Genomic DNA, 18,564 nt, shown 5'->3' with positions numbered 1-18,564 from the left:
GGACTAAATACGCCTTTATGAAAATCGGACTCTATATAAATAACGATAATAAAAACAGGGGTATCTGTCAATACATCAATCTATATTTGCATCTCTCGACCCAGATAAAGTAAAATATGTACGTTAAAGAAGAATCCACGACATTTTATCTGGGTATAGCTAGGCTAGGGTCGGGTTAATAATCCCAAACTAGGTAAAAGCGCAAAGATAAAAGTCATTTGATAAATAATAATAATATGTGATATGCGTTATACACCGTGGTGTAGCGTAAGTCCATGCCTTGAGGGGCGGGGGCATTGGTCTTACTCGAAAAGGGAAATGCAAATTTAATACAAGGCTACTGGTCGGGGGGGGGGGCGTTTGAGAGGTGGTCAAGAAATTTTTGTCGACCTTCCCCCCTTTTTCTTTCCTTCTTTTGACGCTTTTTTCGGGGGGGGGGGGGAGTCGGGGTGGGATTGTGCCGACTAGGACTTAAGTGAAGGACATATTCCGAGACAATCCTTTCATCGGCCCTTGAATTTGACTCTGAGGTCGAGGTAAGGTCGACGAGCGTTCCAGCGAGTTCGAGCGGTTTCTCGATGTCGGACCTCTGTCATCGAGGTAACCACTGTCTCTTGTGATCTCGTCCAAGGATTCTCCGAGCATGTGATCAGTGACCTCGAGGCGTGGTTCAATGACCTCCATCCAGTAGCTCAGTTTGCGTGTCTTCTGAAAGGTGCTCCCATGGTTGTCGAATTTCACAACGTCTAGGAGAATTAAATTTGAGGCACGATATTCATTACATGAGAAAGGTTCAATTCAGTGAGGGATTTTTAAATTATTCAAGAAATGGCATCCTTTGTATTAATCTGCATTTTACCCTTTCACTTCGCTACAGTGATTCTGACGCAAAAACAGCAATAATCTGTTGGAAGAATCTCAGAATCTTCAGAAAGTCAACAGGAGAGTATGAAAGCTTGCCTACTAAACCTTTAGACTGATAGAGAAGCTATAATGGTTACTTCGGCCAAATAAAGTTTTCAGTATTGTCCATATTGATTCGGATAAGCATTACGTCTGCGTATATAATATCGGATTTATTCGACTCAGATTTCCTTGTTGAAAAATTGTTTTGACTTAGTCACATAATCAGTGGCGTATTTGTAAACTAATTAAGGGGGGCAGAGAGTTTCTGTGATACGGAAGGTATCCACACTTGCCTTACAACCTTGTAAGTATAGCAGGATTTATTTGTATACGCCTTTTAAACGGGTGGGGTGTACATCGGCTCCATTTCATGCTAAAGTAGGTCCAGTTTTCATTTCAGTTCGAATACATTAGGGGGAAAACTATTCAAGTCACAACAATATTTTAGTTATCTTGAAAAATTATGCATTTTTCAAAGATTAGGAGACTGAAATGAAGGGTGAGTGGGACGGAATATACCTGCGTTACCGAAAGCATGACAGACCCTTGTGTCTTATACTGATTTTCTTTCCTCTTAGCCTTCAAATGGATAGGGGCGTACTCCACATTTTGCTGGAAACGCCACAATGCACATAATTACTTACACAATCCTGGCTCTTCAAAGAGGATTTCTCCGTCCTCTGGCACGATATGACTGTTATATCTCTTCTCCTCTAGGATGAAAGTCTTCTCTCCTGAAGGCAAGAATCGGTAGATCCCGAAAGCGATGTCGTGAGATTCCGTTTTGAATTCGTATCTAATCATCAGAAAGGAAATGTAGTATTATTTTTTTAAAGCAATTTATTTCTGAAAATCACCACGATTTCACTTTTACAAGTACAATGAACGAAACAATTTTATATTCAGTATGATTCTAATGAATTCGCCCCAACATGAGATGGAATAAACTCCCTTTTATCACATTCAGCTGATGAGCCCAGTACAGTTTACTATCTAGAATTTGACAAAATTTAGTGAGAGAGTGAGAGAGGGACAGAGAGAGAGAGAGGGAAAAAAAGAGTGAGAGAGAGAGAAAGAGAGAAAGAAAAAAAGAGTGTGAGAGAGAGAGAGAGAGAGGGGGGGGGTAAAGCACTTTGGGTGTGCATTACCATTTAAACAGTTTTCCTTCTTCAGAATAAAACGCAACCTACCTGAATATGCTACCGAGTGTCTTGACTTTGTACTTGATCTCAATCGACCTCTTACCCGGAAGTTGTTGAGATGTCATGTCAGCATGTGTGAGGTCACTTCCCTTCTTGTAATAAAACGACGGAACTTTCCCTCCTAGGTTAATCTGTTAGATCATAACAAAGAAAATGTAATTATGATGTACACCGCTAACTACATTAAAATATAATTGCTTTAAACTATCACCATGTGCTGGATACCCTACCGTATATTTTATACAAGTTTCAAAATTCTTTATTTTGAGGGTGATAATTGTGTAGGCTATTTCATCAATGCGGGATTGATCATACCTTGCTAGGGCACATGTTAGGGTTGCCATCAGTGTCTGTCATGGTTCCTCCCCAATGAACCGGAAGGACTTCAGCATCTATGTGCTTCAGAAGAACGTCACGCCAGTTACCTGTAGAGAAAACCAGGAATAAGACAAGCCTTCAATATGATGTAAGACTAACTGTACATGATAGAATGCATAGTAATATACTATCATGTCACAAGGGCGTCAATTATATCCCCAATACATTCAAATACAACAAAACGGAAACGTCACTCTTTGATGGGGGGGGGGGGACATCTCATGCCATTCAAAAAGTTTGGAAAGGCTAGTGAAATAAAGTGTTTGTTGCATATGGATCAAGAAAATTGTGCCTATAAATTGTGTTCTCCATTTTGGGGGGCACTTAGATTGTCTCAATCATCCGATTATCCCGCCGATTAATTCAGTTTAGTTCAATTCACGTTTTTATTATGTAAACATGCATACACAAATACACAAAATATTGAGAGATACAATCCATCGCGGCTAAACACCGAAAACAGATTGAAACCATGGAGTATAAGGTAAAATGAGCGTATGAACAAGAAAGAAATATCAAGTTACAATATTTTGTTTAGATCTGATACCACTACCATGACCACTGTCTTCAAGTCACGTATAAAATTCCACTTTATATGAGAATCAATATTATTGAGGGAGACATACCGCCCAGTGCATGCATCTTGGATCTGGTGCCCTCATCGAGGAATGGTTTGAGGAGGAAGTAGACGGCAGGAAAGATCTTGGTAGGTCGCACGATGTACATACGATGGATGATTTCGGGATAATGCTCTTCGAACAACGAAGCGATCTGGGGGTTAAAATCATAATATTTTCATAAACTATTACTTAGCAGACAACTTTCTCGAATTGGAACAAGGGATGTATTTTGTCCAGTCATTAAGAGGGTACTGGTGGCATAGGGAAGGTGTCATGGGGGAGGGGTCATGGGGAAGGGGTCATGGGGGAGGGGTCATGGGGGAGGGGTCAAGGGGAGGGGTCATGGGGGAGGGGTCAAGGGGGAGGGGTCAAGGGGAGGGGTCATGGGGGAGGGGTCATGGGGAGGGGTCATGGGGGAGGGGGCTCCGTCTAACTACGTGGATGGCATGCGAGAGGAAAAGAAGGCCGATCAAATGAGGGGAATTTTTGTATTATTTTATTGTTGAAGGTTGTATTTTCATTTCACTCTACCTTCCGGTTCTTCCATTCTCTCTCTCTCTCTCTCTGTCTCTTCCTTCCTCCCTCCCACTCTCTCTCTATCTGTATGTGTGTGTGTGTGTGTGTCTCTCTCTCTCTATCTCTCTATCTCTCTCTCTCTCTGTCTCTTCCTTCCTCCCTCCCACTCTCTCTCTATCTGTATGTGTGTGTGTGTGTGTGTCTCTCTCTCTCTATCTCTCTATCTCTCTCTCTCTCTGTCTCTTCCTTCCTCCCTCCCACTCTCTCTCTCTATCTGTATGTGTGTGTGTGTGTGTCTCTCTCTCTCTATCTCTCTATCTCTCTCTCTCTCTGTCTCTTCCTTCCTCCCTCCCACTCTCTCTCTATCTGTATGTGTGTGTGTGTGTGTGTCTCTCTCTCTCTATCTCTCTATCTCTCTCTCTCTCTGTCTCTTCCTTCCTCCCTCCCACTCTCTCTCTATCTGTATGTGTGTGTGTGTGTGTGTCTCTCTCTCTCTATCTCTCTATCTCTCTCTCTCTCTGTCTCTTCCTTCCTCCCTCCCACTCTCTCTCTATCTGTATGTGTGTGTGTGTGTGTCTCTCTCTCTCTCTATCTCTCTATCTCTCTCTCTCTCTGTCTCTTCCTTCCTCCCTCCCACTCTCTCTCTATCTGTATGTGTGTGTGTGTGTGTGTGTCTCTCTCTCTCTATCTCTCTATCTCTCTCTCTCTCTGTCTCTTCCTTCCTCCCTCCCACTCTCTCTCTATCTGTATGTGTGTGTGTGTGTGTCTCTCTCTCTCTCTATCTCTCTATCTCTCTCTCTCTCTGTCTCTTCCTTCCTCCCTCCCACTCTCTCTCTCTATCTGTATGTGTGTGTGTGTGTGTGTGTCTCTCTCTCTATCTCTCTATCTCTCTCTCTCTCTCTCTCTCTTTTCCTTTTCGCAATTTTGGTTAGGGTGGTGGCGTGTGTCCCTGTGCCGCTTTGCCTCTCGGGATATTACGCAACAAAGTGACGGTAGTGAATGAAAATCGCATACACTTTGCGTTACGATTTTCCTCACTACCGTCACTTCGTGAAAATAGGGACTTTTACTATGCAAAAGTGATAGAATAAGGATAACATTTATCATCGCAATGTTCTATCTATACATGGAATTGAAATAAGGTATGCAATTCAATGCGACCAATATAGGCAGGAATAAAGCGAAAGGGACGGAGAGAGAGAGAGAGAGAGAGAGGGGGGGGGGGGGGAGAAAGATTTGTTTTAAAAATAAATGCAACTTGTTTGTGATAATGAAATCCAAATGATTATGTAACATACCTCAGTCATGACTTTCATGCCTGGTTTCCATATGTGACCTGCGCCTAGGTGTTCAAGATCGACGATGAATGTGATGCCCTCAATGTGACGACCAAGCTAAGGATTAAAAACAACAACGATACTCAATCATATTTCAATACATATCTTGCTTGGACGTATGTCTTCAATATATTTGATCCATGACGAACTGTAATGGCGTTAATCCCTTAAAACATTTTCTCATTTTATTTATAGTCGTTCCTCCTAGTTTCTTTGATATCTTTCTTGATAGCAATTTTTTATTCTTTTTTCTAACTTATCTTTACATTTTAAAAATTCAGATTTTCACACTCATCCCTTGTCTGTCTCAGTCTTTTAATACCGTATATCGTTATCTCATTGTCTTTCTTCATCTAACCATCCCTCTTCCTCCATCCCTCCTCTCCTTCTCTATCTCTCCATCTCTCACTTAGTCTTCCCCTATACCTCTCTCTCTCTCTCTCTCTCTCTCTCTCTCTTTCTCTTCTCGTTTGTTATATACCTTCTTAGAGATGATCTTCTGTTCATTTACAAGTCTTTCCAAGATGCTGATATTTGTTTTCACGATGTCTCCAGCCTTTACTGAGTACAGCATACCTGTAAACAAATGATTACAAATTGCTTTCTATTCAGAAGCAATAAGGTGCTTCGCTGACTTTACTGTGAATGCGGCGTGACAGAAAGCCAGACATGCATGCGACAATGCAAATAGAAAATGCTTTCAATTTATGTAGCTTTATCTGTTTTTGAAATAAATTAATTAATTGATAAATAATCTTTTGTATAATTACACGAGGGAGTTTTATATTTTTGCAGCTTCGCCAGTCACAAGAGGCTACGATTATACAGTAAAGCTGGAACATTCCCTTTAATTGCATGTCAAACGTATTACGAAAGCATTTTATCCTCTTTTCTAGGGCACAGACGTAAATGACTGAAAACGTTTTTATCTACACTATCATCTCACCTTTAGGATCTACGTTACCAAGAGGAGCTATCCATACCACGTGACCATCCTTGTCTAATCCCGTCGCTCCTCCTGGCCAATACTTCAAGCAAGGCTAATCGAGCGAATGAAATTAAGGGGAAGCAACATAATTTGTCATAAATTATTGAATTAAGATGTGCTCTCCTTAAATAGCTTTTATTTCTTATTGCACTGTCTATTATTAAAGGCAGGGTATGTTATAGAGCTCGCTACCACTGCTTTAAGGTATTTTCACTTTGCGCCATCTTTTGATGAAGGCGATTTCCGGTTCCTGTATACCCAAGGAGTTCCAACTCCCTGCTGTACGTAAGCAAGTGAACTCTACACTACGCAGTATGAGTTCAGTCACCCAAACATCATCATTAGAATAACCTGACTTTTTAATGTACAAGACAAGATTTATTTATACCCTTTCATAGGAACAAATGAAAATGAAAATGGACTTCGGCTCGCCACTGATTTGCCGTCAGTCTATGAAGACCTATACATGCATACAATATTATCATCATGATGAAAGAATGAGAAAAATGGAAAGAAAGGTTTCACTTCCCCCATCAAAGTAAGTTTTAGCTCCTTCTATCACCTGATTGACTGATACTGCAGATATTGCGAAATTTTACATTTGAACCAGATCTATGAAATTTTGTTCATAAAACAGTAAAAAGATACCTAACCTCACAAAATGATTGTTAACTATAATTGAACTCATTTTTTTCTCTTTAAACTCATCCCTTTTTATTAGAGTTATATAAGGTTACAGTTAGCATATGAATGAAATAACACGTCGAAATAACATTACCTCTGGTATCTCATACCAGTCGTGTATGCTGTCGATATTGTTCTTTATTCGCCAATCCAGATCCTATAAACGAGGGGGGAAATAGGGTGGCTCAAGTTTAATTAAAGTGGGGTGGGTATTAAATTGAACTTTGACCTGTAAGAAAAGTTCTTTTCGTTAAAGAACCTTGCTCTGTTATTGCCTCGATTTTTTGTATTATTAAGTGCATGTATCGTTACTCATCCATCATGATTGATTATGATGATCATGATAATGATAACTACAATTTGGCTATCTACTCTGTCACCACCACAACAAGCAAGTGACATATTATAAAACGTAACCAAACAATTAAAGATTTATTGAAATAATATTCTACGGACTTACTCTATATCATAACTCAACTAATATATCAACAGCATGTAACACAAGGATGAAATCCTTGGAAATGATCGCTGTTTCGATGAAAGTCTTTAAAAAATGATTTGTAACATTAATTTTACCGGCTAGACCTCCCTTTGATACTGTCGTTGGCGGATACAGGCGATAGGGGGGTGAGGGCAAGTGCCCCTGCCCCTTCCCCAACAAAAATTAAAATCTGACATACAAAATGTGCCACCATAATTTTGTGCCTTGTGGATATTTTTTTTTCTCCCTCAAAAGGCATCTGAGAATGTGCCATTGCTGTTGTTGTTGCTTTTCGTACATTTCTTTTAGAATTGCCCACCCCCCCCCCCCACCCCCGGCTCAGTCAGAAAATCTTTGGTCCGCCATTTCTCGAAAGTGAAAGTCTGAAAGAAGATTAAAGATGACTCCATGATCGTTAGAGAACTTGTTAATCACCCGGATCAAGTTATATATTGCCTTTGAATGCATCAATATCACTCCTAAAACCTGAGTATCATTCTCATACTGTAGGTCACTGGAAAATAATGTACATGTATGCCAAGACACAACTTTATAGATATTAAATGTTGATATTTTGTGATATTTCAAGTTATATGGGAATGCAGTATTCTCCCCTGTATACCCCTTATTTTCAATTTTCTTACCCGACGGAATTTCTCCTCTGCTTTCTTCACGTTGAAACGGCATGCTAAGAATACAATCATAAAATGAAGGTAAACAAAATGAGGAAAGATTTTTGAAAGCTGGCAAGAAGAATACTTTTACACACCGATGTTTAAAAGTTGTTTTCTCTGTCTTAATTATTTTCCTCTATTTCAATATTTGTTTATCCTCTACAATCGGGTTTTCTTTTTTCTCTCCTTTCTTTACCTCATTCTATGTCATTATACTATATCTGTCTCAGAGCACATATACTTTTAACATAATGAAGTCCTGACTTATCCCCATATTTACACCAAGTCTCCTTTCTGTATTAACAGTAATGATCATTTTTTCTTCCCTTTAAACATTTTATGTGACTACGAAACAGGTTCATGTATCGTAAGTATAGTTTCACCCGCTTGCAAGAGACTATCAATGACCGGAAGGAAAGTATGAGGATGGGGGGGGGGGGGGTTGCTTCTACTTTGAAAGGGGTAGCGTACACCCAACCACCCCTCCCCCTCTCCTCTCCGAAGAAAAACACAGAACACATCGAACTAAGTTCCACCCTTACATGATGCACATGTACATTCATCAAAGATGGCAGAGTTAGTTCGAAGAACTCCTCAAAACTATCGGGAAAACAAACCTGTGTATTGCAAGCTATACTTACCTGAAAAACAATTTTAATCATCTTTAAATCTCTTTGAAATATGATAAACACTACGATCATTTCTAGCTTTGCCATGCATCATCCCAATCGCCGATTATAACAGTATACATAATTAATTTCCAGTAAGAAACCGTTGTTTGGTCATGCGTAGAGGCCTATTCATCATTCAAACAGGCTAAAATGTGATTATAACTAGCATTTATGAATAGTTTTAACAAATGAATTCTTTAAATACATCTTTAGATGTTCTGAACATTCTTTACTTTTGCTGATATGAAGTCCTTACCTCTTAAGAATCTCAACAGGCAATGGTCATCATGCTTTTCTTGTAATACATCATCAAGGTTGGTTCTAATCTGCAAAGTAATTTAGATTTGACAGAAATTACATTTCACTGAAATATTTTGCAGCATTCTTAGCTCAAGAATAATAGCCTAAAGCTTTCTAAAAAAGTCAGCTTTGCTGGAACGCAGTTTAGATCAAAGAGAATTATATCCAAAAGTTGGGATATTGGATAAGAATATTTGCTCAAGTAAAACAAATTTAATGCATGTCATGGCTATTATGCAATAGACAATTTGATTCAGTAAACACATAGTTTCACTTTCTAATAGAGTGAACAGTCATTAGCTCTGACCTTTTAGTAAATTTATTCGTTGTTTTGTCTTCATACCTTGCCATCTTAAATAAAATTTGTATTCTTTTGTAGTATTTGGCGCTGAGGGTATTGCACTAAAAATTAAAACCAAAAGACTTCAATTTTGACGCAATCACCTCATAATGTCTGACGAATAACACATTACAATAAAATAAATTCCTTTTCACCCCTACCCTGATCACGGTCTGTTGACTGTATACCCTCTGGTCCAGTTACTCAGTAATCAAACTCGTGATAAATGCAATAATTAGATTTAGATGTCTAATATAAAACCAAACGTCATAATTATACTTACTGCTTTGAGAGCATCTGCCTGTTTGGCGTTTAAATCCGACAAAGTCCCACTCATATTTCTGCCCTTTCCCTCTCAAGTTATGGCACAAAACAATCTCAGGTATATATTATCATGCAGTACGAGTAATACTCATATAACCTTGATTTGTTGATACGTCTAATATGCATACGTCATGACGTATCTATACCAATCTGTATGAGGAAGTAACGAGTATAATATTGATATCTCGCGATGCAAGGTGGCGTAGCTATAAGGCGCACGTGCCTCCTCCTCCCCCCCCCCCCAATCGAATGACGAAGCAAATACGGACCAACCAGAAACAGAGAAAAGGAGAGAACATATTTGGAAGAAAGGATAAGGACACTGATATCCTAGCGTTGCTGGTATATCAGTGATCGGGAGAAGAAAAGAAGATGATTGAACGATAGAGCCTTCTCCCGCACCTTACCCCTAATCAATAATTTTGTAAATTCACATTTTATTTATCAAGAAAGACCGGACCCCCACCATCCCCAATACAAGTGCCAAGTCCCTCATATTGTTCCACGGAAGCCCCTAAGGGAGGGAGGGGTAAGCTTATACTACTCCATAAAAGAAGGGTAATATTAGTTTAAACCGAGGCTCTCAATACCACTAATCACTATATTATTATCTTCCCCCTCTTTGTTTTAACCTGTAAACGGGAGGGGGGGGGCAAGCCTAAGGGAGGAACAAACCCGGTTTCGCTCTGTGAAGAAAACATCATGCCATAGTAAGGCATTAATTAGGCTCCTTATAGAGATTATGAGAGGGGTTCTATTATAGTAATTTAAAATCAAATCATTGTGAAAATAATGCAAAATATGCAAGGAACTAATTATCATTAACATTTTTTATGGTTGGTTTATTGTAAAACACATTAAACGTACAGCTTGATATAAAAATCAAGTATTGATCAATACAAGATTGGAATAAACATGCATGATATATAAAATAAATATTGAGGAATCTACTTATCATACTCTAATGTTGTATGGGCTAATACATATTCTTCCAAATTGGAAGCCATTTTTATATTACAAAAGAGATTTGTTAGAATTGCCTCATCATCTTCATACTTGGCACATACTAAACCCTTATTCATAAAGTTAAGCATACTGAACATTTATAAATTAAATAATTATTTTAATGCAATACTACTTTTTAAACACAAGCTTGGTTTATTACCCAATAATTTATGCATTATGTTAACTTTAAACTGTTCAGTTCATAATTATAATACTCGAAACAAAATGAATTATTATTTATCTGCTATTACAAAACAATATGAATTACACTCTTTTAGACACAAAGCTCCTTCTGTATGGAATTCCTTACCGTCAGACATTACTTCTATTAATAGCCTGAACTCATTTAAAAGAAAGCTTAAATTATATCTTATTTCTAATAATCTTACATCATAAAAACACTCAATTACTCCACAATGCAAATTTGTTTAGGGTTGTGCGGTCTACATGTATGTTTTTGTTTTTGCTTATGTTCTACTTTGATTTGTTTTGTTTTGTTATTTTTTGTTATTGTTTATTCAAATACCATATATCATTTGTATGATTCCTATACTGTTTTTTTTCAGGTGGCTGTCCAGACAAACCCTCTAGGGTTTTTATACAGCAACCTAATTCCTATTTGTTTGTTTTTACTGTCAATATTGTACTATGTTAATCATATTTATGTAAAAGTAATATTTTGATGTCATCGTTTTTGTTTCTTTTACTATGGAATTAAATAAATACTGAACTGAACTGAACTGAATCAAATTTAAAATTCATACTATACATTCTCATTGAAATGACATTCTTAAAAGTAGATGGAGAATATCGTTGATTTGGTATACTACTACTACTACTTCTACTACTACTACTAGATGTCAGACATTATATACGGGGGATGAAATAATTCCCCATATACCTTTCCACATTTACACCAGGTTTATTCAAGTAATCACAGATTATTCGATTATGAGTAAAGTCTACTAAAAACAAACAAAACACTTTGTCTTCGTCTGAGTGCAGACTTTGCCTTCGATGTGTGGTGTAAGATCAATATCATGGACATTTATCATTAAGATAACCACGCACTGCATTTATTAGCGACATTGTCTTCGTAAGACCGCAACAATGATTTTCAGTTCAGTTCAGTTCAGTTTTTTTTTAAGAATATAGATAAAATTTGATTACTCACACTTCTAATTATAGTCTCTTAATCAATTATGTTTGCTGTAACGTATCTAAGTTTTCTTCAATTAAAAAAATACTTCCTCCTTCAATTAGGGATTTTTGTTTCCATTAAAGGTTTGTTTACAATTTCAGAAATAAAAATCAGAGGTCGACCTTACAAGTAGGGGTATCTTTAGAAAAAGTAGAATATACATTTTGGATTTGATTGAGAGTCAAGAGAATAAATATTTATACCATGATGCTGCCAGCTATATATCCTAACTATTATCTAAAGATTACGAAGGCTTATCCTTTATGTGTAAATGCTTTATATCTTGTTATTTCTATAATAATCACTATTAACTTGTTATCACTATCAGTTAAATATCTGGTCTTGCAACAAGTTCAATGTCAATTTTCTTTTTCAAAGTAAGAGTTAATAAAACAATCCAATAATTATTTGTAGGTAAGCCATTACAAGATATTACGTATAATACTGCAATAATATTTACATCATTATCAGTCCAATAGATAACTGTAAAATCACAGTAATTAGACATACAAACATCTGGCTCCTTGTCAGTAAGTAAAAGAGAGGGCGCCATTTACAAATACACTGCTGGTAAGTTGACATTTTGAGTTGATCTCAATCCCTTCAATCTTGCTACATCATAGTCCTTCGGATATTAATGTTACTATTCAGCATTTCTGATGAGTACAATACAAATTCCTCCGAATACTCTATATATCCGGTTCAATGTAATAATATATGAAATTTTACTCCATGAAAATGCAAAAATTGCAAAAAATGTATAACACGACAACAAAGTTATCGACAATCCTTTACAAAAAAATGTATTATTACCTTAAATTCAAATTGATCAAAAAGCAGAAATGTGATACCGCATACCAACTAAGTTTTAAATGCTGCGGCGTTTTCAAAGAATTTATATTTCCATCATAAAGGTAAAAAAATAATAAATAAAACAACTGCTAATAAGTAATATGAAGAGGGACACGAAAAGTTCATGATTTTCTAACATGTGTTACGATTCACCAGAGATGGCGCTGTCGGTGAAACTGACTACGAGCCATCTATACACAGAGTTTGGCCAACTTGGTTTCACTGGGTCACAACATGGCGTATATCCTTTTGTTTTGTGCTCGCCCAACAAAGCAGTAGTCGCCATATTGTGTCCAACTCGAACCGGGTTTGCCAAACTCTGTGTATAGATGGCTCTGAACTGACTTAGTGTCCAAACTCAGTGATATCATAGGATGTCTATGATGGAACTCCTTGACCAAAAAAGAAATACAGATTAATTTTGTTTCTAAAATCGGAGAGACATCCGAGGATGAGAAATGATTTACTGGGTATTGAGAAAAGGAAGAGGGGGAAGAAAGAGAGAAAAAAAAAGAAGAAAGATAATTAAATGCGGTATAATGCTACTCTTCCACTTACAATAAAATATTACTTTTATCGATATCTTACTTTGTTTAAAATTGTCATATTGTATGATTCAATTAGACCAGGGATTCATTCCCATTACATTATTCTCAAGCTCGGTGCCACTCAAAATAGGCGTACAAGACATGAAAGGGGTAAGGGGGTGAGGGGGCTGAATTTTAAATCACCAATATTCAGGCAACCGTCACCTCTTATTCGGACATTACAACTTTCATTAAATCCTAGCTGCACTAGTTTGGCCAGGAGGGATTAGACCTCCCTGCATGGTCACCGACAGGTGGTTATCTTATCAAATCAGCTCTTAATAGAAAAAGGGGATCAGGGGGGGGGGGGGACCAATGGTCACCGATTAGGCATTGTTTGCTATATAGAGGGCGCAAGTATAGCTGTAATGTGTATGATCGAATCTCTTTGGTAAGTAGTTCAGTGGGGCTGTAAACATATTCTATAAGTTATCCATATAGTCTGTTCTCCAACAAGAAAAGAAAGGAAGAACCAATATGATTATAAGACATCTGAGATATATACATACTTATATTATGATGAGTTATTATGCAGGACTATTTTTTAGTCATTTTCAGACACAGACCATTCTTACCATAATAGAAGTAATTACTGCAATGCCTTTTAAAAATACTTTTGTCTTCATTTCGTTGTTTCATTAACATGTTAATGTGTTAACTATCAGCGTAAGAAGAGAAAGCGATAATCATACAGGATATTTCAGCTAACCCAAGATGTCATTACCTTTATAATAACATTATGTCAATGAGGAATTAGTGAACGAACAAGGAGACTAATCACATTAAACTACTCTATCAAATATAACCAGACCGTGGCTTGCAAGACGGATATGTTTAAAGGCAGAGTACTAAAAGGTTTAGGAGAAAAGGTAAATGTTGATGACTCCGTGACGGGACTCTCAGTTATTATTGTTGTTGTTGTTGTTGTTGTAATTGTAGTTATTGATGTTGTTGATATTTTTTGTTGGTGTATATAATCTATGCTCGGGCAAATTTCGTATCACTAGCACAATAGCGTGTTCCGATTACAATAAATGTCTATTGGGGACCTATGTCATGTCTGTATGAAAAAGTGAACGTATGATTGCTATGACGGCGTCGCCCAATCTTTAAAGGATTGTGTGCGAGGGGTGGGGCGCAAACTCATTTCTCGGAAATATATACACCGTGATAATGTTATGACGCAATGAACCACACAGGTGTTCGGAGATCATTACACCTATTTTTAACCTTACTGAAATTCTTGAGAATGTAAAATTTCAACAGCATATACAAGCATTGCATGTATACATAAACATGTAAACATTTAGTTCTTGAATATGATAATAAAATAACGGAAGATCATAAATACGAGCTAGAAGTGCGTCTATTTGGAGTCTTCTTCTTCTTCTAAGCACTATCCTCAAGAATGCCAGGTACTCTACCTTTAAAGTTCCTCCATGTTGTATAGAGTCCATGCTTGCCGACAGAGTAATAACAAAGTCAAGCCAAAAGGATATCCTGTTAAAGGAGATCAAGGGCGTAGGCTACATTCTGACACTCAGCTGAAGGCATCCAAAAAATGATTTGGGATCTATATCTCGAGCCATTTCTGGGGGTTATCATTGTTTAGAGCCGCATGTTGTGCCATCCATTGTCTTTATTGATTCTAATTGGTTCATTTACATCCTTTTTTCCTTTCCATGTTTTATATCCGTAACTTTGTCTTTCTCTACGCTTACTTGTGTGTCTGCTTCGTTATACTTTTCTCTTCTTTTCACCTTTTTCGTTAGTATCATGATTTGGCTCATTGTGTAATTTTGTCATATAATGGGATTTTTTTCTGTCACTCTGACATCACTCGAAGACGTGGAAACATATTTTGAAACATTATGCTATCGAGAAGGAAACAAAAGGGGGTTGCTATGTTCGTGTTTGTAAAATTTAATCGTGCTTATATCCATAATCATGATAATGATTTTCTACAGTAGCTTGACTTTGGTAATTTTACTTTTGTTTCACCTTCTTCATTTGTTCCCCCCTCTCTCTCTCTCTCTCTCTCTCTCTCTCTCTCTCTCTCTCTTGTTTTCGAAGTGTTCCAATACTTTGATTTTCCTTTACATTGTCATTTTGTCTATTCTCCATTTCTCTTAGACATGAATTTATACACCTGCTTGCATGGAACATAAAAACACTGGAAGAAAGTATATGATTGTACTTGAATGCTTTTATTTCTAGTGCTTCAACTCCCCGCCATTTCCTTAGAGAAATGCCAAGAATAATATAAACCGCTAAAGGGGAAAATAAAGATATAACACCTGCCACCTGTATTCCCGTCTGTGCATTATATCTAACGGTAATTCACCAAAATAGAGTCATTGTCGTTTCCTGAAAGGAAAATATTAGGCTAAATAACACTGGTATCCTGCTACCATTTTTTGTTGTTTATTATTACCATTGTTGCTATTATTTTGTTCCTGTTGTTGCTGTTGTTGTTGTTATTATTCTAGTCAACCTTCCTACGCGGCCATTTTCTTTTTAGTGTATCATAACAGATTGACGCGTCAGCAATTTCCTCCAATTTAACCCTGCTATGGCGAACCTTAACCCGTCTAATTGGTTCTGTCTTTCAGTAGTAATGAACCAAGGAAGTCATTACAGCGTACACGTTACATGCTAATTGACAAACTATTCTGAGAAACTATGTACGTTAGTGGAAAAAGAAACAATGACAAGGGAATATAATTATTATGATTCCGGTTTTGTTATAATATGGACAGACCTATAAAAAACAAAGAAATAGATTATCTATGTCATGTCAAGTTTAGCTCTTCAGCTCTCGTGTTATTTGTTTAATTAAGGAAGAAGACAAACAAGAGAGAAAATCGAGAATAAAGTAATATGAATATTATAAAATTCAAAATGAGTGTGCATGAATAAGAACAATCCAAAGTAAATGTTGAAATTACTGTTAAAAACTATTTCAATGTAACAAAAAAACTATAGTATAAAAAAAAAACTACAAAACTCTAGTATAAAACCAAGCAATAAACCCTTTTCACACTTCACTTTTACTTTGCCGGTAATTAGAGTGCAATTGTGGAATATCAGTTTAGTAGGTAAATTTTAAGAAGCAGGGAGCATGGATACGTGTATATTGATATCGCTTTGGGAGTTGAAATGGCAAATATCAGCCTGGAAAATATATACACTATGTTGTAGTTACCCCTCACTGAAAAGAGCAATATTCACTTTTGTAGCACTGATCTATTTCTATAACTCATACTTGTTTGTGTCATGAAGGGCCTCAACGAAAAAATTATTTGCTGATTGGGCTACCCTTCTTTTTAAAGATGTGTAATAAATAAATAAATAAAAAGTAAACCATTCTGATATTTCTTCAAACTGTATAGGCACTGACAGCTAAACATTTTGTACCCAACAATAACATTATTCATTCCGAAACAAACATGACGAATAAACATTCTTCTACAACATGACGAATAAACATTCTTCTACAACATGTGAAAAATCGATTAACAACTAAGTTACCAATGTGATAGAATAAGTCCATAAATAATCTTTGATGAACTAATGGCTGTCGCTATCGTTTTTGTATACAAAGGTATCGACGGCACATAGATGACCATGGAAGTTAGCAATAGGTTATTAGGCCCCAACACCGTGTTGTAGTTTTAAGTGAGTCTGGATTTATGTGTATAGCAGACGATCAACCACACTGCAATAATTAGTGGAAAATGACTCGAAATCCTCCCGCGTAGTTACTCTACATAGCGCTGCTTCTCCAAACCAAGTCATACACTGCTTTCAATATTATGCATGTAACCGATAACAGCATGGTCTCAGCGAACTCCTGAGAATGTTTCCTTCCGATTCGTACGTTGGCCGATGCTTCACCTTCGCATCGCGTTCTCGTTAAGTTTCAACCAATTAGGTCTCGTCACACGTACCCATCGGCTAAACTCAATAAAGATTTGACCAATCGGAGATATTGTTTGATGAATAATGGCTTAAGTCTCGTAATCTATAATGGCTACTACCTTCCGCTTTTTATATGAAGTCTATGTCAAGTTTGTTCTAGACTGTCAAGAAGGAAGTTATCATTTAATTCATTTTAGAACACTACCCTGTCCTGCAGAGAAATCACTAATTTGTTTAATTGTGCCTACTGTCTTGTGTCATAAGCTTTCAATACACGCCATTTATAAATGTTTTTAGAAACCCAGAAGCATGTCATAATTGAGTTTATAAAATTAGAATGGGAGCACTCTAAGGTGCCATGGGTCAAAGTATTCAAACATTTCATTAAGAAGCAAACAAGCAACCAGTTCCCAATCCTGTGTTCTTGGACATAGACATGTAAACTGGAAATATCATATTGCAGCTTTTTGAATAGTGTTCAAGTGATTAATATTGTCGTGATGATATGCGTTCTATCTATTTCAAGTTTTTAAAACTTGTGTGTTTATAACGGAACGAACCATGGATGAAGAGTATTCGACATGATTTCCACCGTGCTTAAAATGAAGTCTCAAATGTGTTTGTAGATTGTTATAGTTATTGATCGCTCTATCTCACTCTTATAACTATTGGAAGCTATCTTCTTGATGTCTTCATATCAGATTTCTGTTCTACTTTGGAATGTAGTTTGCAGGTAGCAAAGTTTTTTTTAAACCAGATAAATGCATCGAATTTCTATCCAGTAGAAACCTGATTGAGAACTACATCACATTTTCGATCACCTATACTCACCATACAAGGAGACTCAACTCGTGGCCTTAATATCAATTAAGTGATTCAGAAGAGGAGACAGGTGGAAACGAAAGAGGGGGTCTAGGTCTACGTCCTGTCTCCATAGTAACCTGCTTCAAAATATAATTCAAACAAACTTCACCATCGTCGGGCCCGCGTGATTGAATAATGATGACGTCATTCCTGATCCATGCAATGGGATGAAACTGGAACAAGATGGAGAGCTGTCTGACACTCATTAGAATCCTGCTCGTCATAGATCTTGATATCAAGACCAATTCATATCCTCATCCTTAACCTCCAGGGTTCATCAAGACCTGGTATATTCTATTTTTGAGGTTTAACATTAAGCGAATAATCCTGTTGAGGGTGTCCTAGAATTACGATCGGAACGAATGCTTGTGATATTTCACAGCGAGGTTTGGACTGGGGGTTTATTTCCTCGGACAAGGCAACCTTAGATCATCTTCTTTGATTCAAGCCATTTCAACCCCAATCAATTTTGCAGGTCACGATTGTTTGCATGTTGGTTGTTCTGGAGAAAATGGGTTCTTAATCAAGATGTCCAAAGTTTGAAGGAAATATTTGAGGAAAATGTATATGTCAAAAGGCTAATCATTAATAAAATAACCCATTTCTATCCTCTATCTATACTTCAAATCATCATTTTCTAAGGGTTGCATTTATGACTACCGTGTATTCGATATTAGAAGCTGATATACAATAGTATTGAAACGAAAGCACTT

At 37.0% G+C, this 18,564-nt stretch overlaps 1 protein-coding gene and 1 long non-coding RNA gene across 2 annotated transcripts; both read right to left on the bottom strand.

Moving 5' to 3' along the window:
* Positions 1-430: 430 nt before the first annotated feature.
* LOC115918812 lies at positions 431-1,614 on the bottom strand. Its single transcript, XR_004065151.1, has 2 exons — positions 1,551-1,614; positions 431-746 (listed from the first exon to the last, which is right to left on the bottom strand). It is a non-coding gene; the product is annotated as an uncharacterized LOC115918812 (long non-coding RNA).
* Positions 1,615-1,996: 382 nt separating this feature from the next.
* LOC586541 (SEC14-like protein 3) lies at positions 1,997-9,537 on the bottom strand. The gene is made up of 10 exons (XM_030991433.1): positions 9,381-9,537; positions 8,714-8,783; positions 7,757-7,800; positions 6,726-6,788; positions 5,906-5,999; positions 5,441-5,535; positions 4,921-5,016; positions 3,113-3,257; positions 2,424-2,533; positions 1,997-2,239 (listed from the first exon to the last, which is right to left on the bottom strand). The coding sequence occupies exons 1-10, from the start codon at positions 9,432-9,434 to the stop codon at positions 2,093-2,095; spliced, it is 918 nt and encodes a 305-aa protein (XP_030847293.1). The 5' UTR covers positions 9,435-9,537; the 3' UTR covers positions 1,997-2,092.
* Between the last annotated feature and the right edge of the window lie 9,027 nt (positions 9,538-18,564).

Source organism: Strongylocentrotus purpuratus, unplaced genomic scaffold, assembly GCF_000002235.5.
Source record: "Strongylocentrotus purpuratus isolate Spur 01 unplaced genomic scaffold, Spur_5.0 spur5_scaffold_2, whole genome shotgun sequence".
NCBI classification, from domain to species: domain Eukaryota; kingdom Metazoa; phylum Echinodermata; class Echinoidea; order Camarodonta; family Strongylocentrotidae; genus Strongylocentrotus; species Strongylocentrotus purpuratus.
Note: the sequence above shows the minus strand (reverse complement) of the source record. Positions and strands in the feature narration are given on the sequence as shown.

Bases quoted from the DNA above. Each gene is read 5' to 3' on its own strand.
- LOC586541 (XM_030991433.1), bottom strand. From the start codon at position 9,434: ATGAGTGGGACTTTGTCGGATTTAAACGCCAAACAGGCAGATGCTCTC. The intron at 2,534-3,112 runs GTATGTCTCCCT...TTTTCTCTACAG, and splicing joins CAAGATGCATGCACTGGGCG to GTAACTGGCGTGACGTTCTT. The intron at 2,240-2,423 runs GTATGATCAATC...ATGATCTAACAG, and splicing joins CTAACATGTGCCCTAGCAAG to ATTAACCTAGGAGGGAAAGT.